Here is a 4,725-nt window from a genome sequence, read left to right as displayed (position 1 = left end):
TACAAAATTTGTTTTACAGGCATCCATAAAATGAATGCCAAATAGTTTCATTTTCATTTACATAAACTCTGATTTTTATCGTGACGGCGCAGCACGGAGGGGTTTTATGCCCTCATTTATAAACTCAGGCAGCACGCAGCATTCAAATCCCGCCTACTTTACCATGAGTGGCAGGTCCGACATCCAATCACAGCTCTGGACTACAACATAACTAAATCTTTACCATTCGATTGGCTGAGCTTGATGGAGGCGGGCCGCAGCCTAAAAGGTTAAAGTCAGGGTAACAGGAAATGCATTAGAAACGCGGAAAGAAGAAAACATTCGTCTGTGGACCTTAAATCTACCTTCAGCAGGACAAATAATCACCGCCGCGGGACTACAGAGAAAATACGTAATATAACACCATGCCGAGGAAGAGGGACATTGTTAAAAGTAAGATTAAAGCAGCGTTGGTGTTTTGATAATCGCCGCTGAGTTTCGTTTACTGAGAAGTTGACCTGTTTCTGTGATGCTAGCTAACAGGAGTTAGCTCAGCAGCTAACACACGAAGCGACGTTACCGTAACTGTAACCCTGACACCTGATTACAGCTCTGTAACGTTACAGGTGAACGTTAAATAAAAACATGTCTTTAATGTGTGTGAACATCACCTTGTCTCACCGCTCAGGTGGCGCTCCTATTAACAGGATCAGAGAAAACACCAGACTTATGCGCACACATGTGAGTACTGAAGCACCTGGTGCACCGTGTTATAGCGCTGCTATGATTACTCGATTAATCGATAAGTGAAGTGACAGAAAACTGGCAACTACATTGACCATACTATAAGTATTGTGCTCTCTTTTTTAAAGCAAAATTGTTTTTTACTAATGTCTGTCAATTCATTTCTAAAACAATTAGTTGAGAAGATAATGTGCTTATTTATAGATAATAAGGGACTGTTGGCTATTTATGGGGGGAGGGGCAAAATAGGGGAGGCTCTTCAGAAAAGTTTTAATTTATATATGTGTGTGTCTGTGTGTGTGTGTGTGAGTGTGTGTTTGTGTATATGTATATATACTATATAATATGTGTGTGTGTGTGTTTGCGACTGCACTGAATGCACTAACGCTCACCTACTGTGCAAAAGTATTAAATCTATTCATCTATACATACATGATATATTACTTATGCATTTAATACTTTTGCGCAGTAGGTGAGTGTTATTGCGGCGACAGTATGAACACACTGATGGATGCATTTTAAGACTCTGATCTTTTCTTCTTTTTAAGGAAACTATGGTAGATTTCATAAATGGACGTCATCCTGGGACCTCTTTCCTGGATGTCTTTTCTTCGGGATTATTCGGTGAGTTATTTTCTGAACTGGCTGTTGCAGATTGTTTCAGTGTGATGATGAAAAAGAGAAGTGGAGATTAAAGAAAAAGAGCTTAGGTAACATATAATGCATGTGCTGAACGTGATCTTGTTTGAGTCAGCGTTAGTTTAAAGCCGCAGTTTCTGTCCACGTTCTACTCAGACGTCACTGCTGATTTCTGCGTTCTGTCATGAGTCAACAGCAGGACTGATGTCGTATAAAGGGACTAATAACAAAGGCGTGGAAGGCGATCACCTTCCTTTTGTCTTAGTAAACCGCAGATTGCATATTGTTTAATGTTTAATTTTTCTCTTCTGCTTTGATTTTTTTTAGCTGTTTGCAAAAAGTTATGTGATGCCTTTGATTGCATTCTCAGTTAAGAGGAAGAGGAAACAAACATATTTATGACAACAAGACTTTTATAGCAGCCATTTCAACATACCAAAGTTCCTCGGTTACTTGTTCTGCAAGGTTTCTCAGTTTTAACTTGTGTTCCAACTCCATTTCGTAAAATCCAAGTATGTGAGGCAATAAAAAAACCAAACGCGGTTTATTTTGTAATACAAAAAAAGCAGAGCAAGCACACCACATGTGGCCCACTATCGACTTCATGTCCTATTCCTAACATAAAACAGTGCTCAGCTGTTTTTTTCTTTTAATATGAATATTTCTAACATAGATTTTTGTTGATTATTTAAACGTTAAACACAGTCCTCTCCACATTCTCAAAGACATCTGAGAGTTTCAAAATTAACAAAACATAAGTAATATTTATAAGTAAATAAAATAAAATAAATTTCTCAGGAAATAACTTTGCCACTGTGTGACTGAGGGAGGTTTGTTACTTATCCACTGCTTTAAATACATCTACTAGCACGGAGAAGCAGTTTGTTGCATAATTTGAAACCATATTTATTCGGGGTCAGTGTTTTAGATGGTGAGCTCAGTATGAAGAGGCCTGGATCTTTGTTTATTTTTAGTTTTAAAAAGTTTGCTGAATTTTTGCGCAATATTTCTCCAGAATTTTTAGATCCTGGGGCATTCCCAAAAAATGTGAATGTATGTCCCAATATTTCTCTTTTATTTAATACAAAGTGAGACCTGGTTGTTCATTTTATTTAAGAATAAAAGGTGTTTATGCGGGATGTGTAGAGTAATAAGTATTATTATTAAAATCTATTTTGGGGTTCAGATGAATAAATAAATGAATTGCACCATTTTTTAAATTTATGTTTATCTCCCAGGTTTAGATTTTTTAAGGAACCTTGAAGGAGAATTGGAGGACGACATCATATATTCAGACGAAGACGACGACGATGATCGTTTTTATTCACGCAGAGCTGCTCACAAGAAGCTAGAACCACATCCACGAATAAAACAGCTCACTGAGGAGGTGTGACTCTCCTGTTTCTTTTCTCTGAAACTGAAACCAAAAAGCTGTTATTCATCTGGTTTATAACATGATTTAACTTTCACTTTATTCATTCAGGCACACTCCCAGGCTGTGTGTGCGTGTGTGTGTGTGTGTGTGTGTGTGTGTGTGTGTGTGTGTGTGTGTGTGTGTGTGTGTGTGTGTGTGTGTGTGTGTGTGTGTGTGTTATTTCTAATGTGTGTATTTCTAATGTGAATTTCTTGAACATTGACTCAGTTTGTAGGATGTTCTTCTATTTTCAGGAGGCTGATAGACATGCAAAGGAATTAATAGAAGAAGAGGAACGACGAAAGGAGAAAACTGAGAAGAACAAGCGTAAAAAAATGGTATGTTAATAATTTTTTAAACTATTATTAAATCCTAAATAATTATTAGGATTTAACTCTTTGAAAACTGGGAAAATTGGTTTTGATATCTTTCAAAAACATGAAAAGACAATATTCAGCAACTTGACAGTAAAGAACCAAAAAAATTTGTAAGAAATTTGTAAAAAGTTACTAAATTACATGAAATTGGCAACAGAAGAAAAGAATAAAACAGAAAAATGACCTGAAAAAAGGTGCTTACATAGAATGATAAATATAAATAATAATGACAAAAAATTCAGTGACCTAATGTGAAATATATAATTATAAATGTAATTTTCTTAGCATTTTTTCATATTTATTTGATCATTTTCTAATGACTCTCTCTCTCTCCTTTTAAGCCAATTTTAAGATCATTTTCTTGTCACCTTTTATAGTTTTTTTGCTGTTTGTGGGACATCTCATGCAAAGTTGTTGATAGAAACATAAGCAAATGTTTCCTTCAGAAACATGGGAAAAAGACAAACTGCAAAGTGCTTGTGAAAGATGTCTGAAAGCAGAACCAAAAAAACTCATGTCAGTCCAGGTTTCAAAGAGTTAACTTCATTGTGAATGTTTTTTTGTTGTTTTTTTTTTTGACTGTGGCTCACAAACACGTTTCTTCTTTCTGTCGCAGCGTAAAAAAGAAAAGAAACGGTTAGAAAAGGAGAATGCTGTTAAAGTCGTTTTACCTGTGAGTCTTGTTTTATTCATATTGCTCCAAATTACAACAAACACACAAAAGTGTTACAGTGTGTGAAATAAAATCCAATAAAACGCTGAGGTCTCTTTAAAGCCACGCTGGTCACTTTGTCATCTCAGGAGGAAGAAAATGGAAAGTCAGACTCCTCCGAGAATCAAGAAGAACAACACACTGTAATTGAAAGTGATGCAGAAGATAAGAAATCTCCCGAATCTGGTAAAACACAAAATGGAACGGAGGCGTCTGGATGTAATGAGAGCGGCGGTAATCAAAAAGAAGAAAATGTTGCAGAGATGATTAAAAAAGATGTGGAGCAAAAGGTTTGTGATTATTTTTTGTCAAAATGTGAAGCAAAATTACTTTTTATTCCTTTTAAATGTACTTATGAAGTTGTTATTTTTACACTAATGCCCAAAAAAACAGTCAATGATGAAGAACTAGACATTTTTTAAGCAACAGATGAATTTAGATGTTTTGCTTTGATAAAAGCTGTTTTCAAAGTCTGTCTTTATCAAAAGCACCACTTTGCATGTTATTATCTTCAGCAGGTTTTGGATTTAAATAATTCATGTCCTTCTACAACACAATCGGTGCCCGAGGAGACGTGTAACCAAAAACCTGTGAGAGAAAAATCAAAATTACTGGAAGTTCAGCCGTTCAAGGAAGAAAAGCCAGAAGTTGTTGAGAAACCTGAAGTTCAAAAGATGGAAGAAGAGAAACATGAACCCAATAACGAGGTGAGAACCCTGGATTTAAATAAAAATTATTTTCCTTGTTTTCAACAATATAGCAACTGCAGTACAATCAGTGTGGAAAACCAAAATATTAAAGCTCGCATGCTTTCTCCTTTTTTGTACACCCACAACTCCCACCAGAGAAACTGAAAGACA

At 35.8% G+C, this 4,725-nt stretch overlaps 1 protein-coding gene across 1 annotated transcript; it reads left to right on the top strand.

The window, feature by feature from the left end:
- Positions 1-270: 270 nt before the first annotated feature.
- On the top strand, positions 271-4,719 carry LOC121939283 (stress response protein NST1-like). Its single transcript, XM_042482346.1, has 8 exons — positions 271-432; positions 668-720; positions 1,272-1,347; positions 2,601-2,749; positions 3,031-3,114; positions 3,770-3,826; positions 3,955-4,155; positions 4,384-4,719. The coding sequence occupies exons 1-8, from the start codon at positions 405-407 to the stop codon at positions 4,717-4,719; spliced, it is 984 nt and encodes a 327-aa protein (XP_042338280.1). The 5' UTR covers positions 271-404.
- Positions 4,720-4,725: the final 6 nt, after the last annotated feature.

Source organism: Plectropomus leopardus, unplaced genomic scaffold, assembly GCF_008729295.1.
Source record: "Plectropomus leopardus isolate mb unplaced genomic scaffold, YSFRI_Pleo_2.0 unplaced_scaffold4434, whole genome shotgun sequence".
NCBI lineage: Eukaryota > Metazoa > Chordata > Actinopteri > Perciformes > Serranidae > Plectropomus > Plectropomus leopardus.
The sequence above is the reverse complement of the archived record's forward strand: the minus strand, read 5'-3'. Positions and strand labels throughout refer to the sequence as shown.

Coding starts and splice junctions, on each gene's coding strand:
- LOC121939283 (XM_042482346.1), top strand. CDS start 405: ATGCCGAGGAAGAGGGACATTGTTAAAA. Junction 433..667: donor GAAGAGGGACATTGTTAAAA/GTAAGATTAAAG, acceptor CTCACCGCTCAG/GTGGCGCTCCTATTAACAGG. Junction 3,827..3,954: donor CTGTTAAAGTCGTTTTACCT/GTGAGTCTTGTT, acceptor TTGTCATCTCAG/GAGGAAGAAAATGGAAAGTC.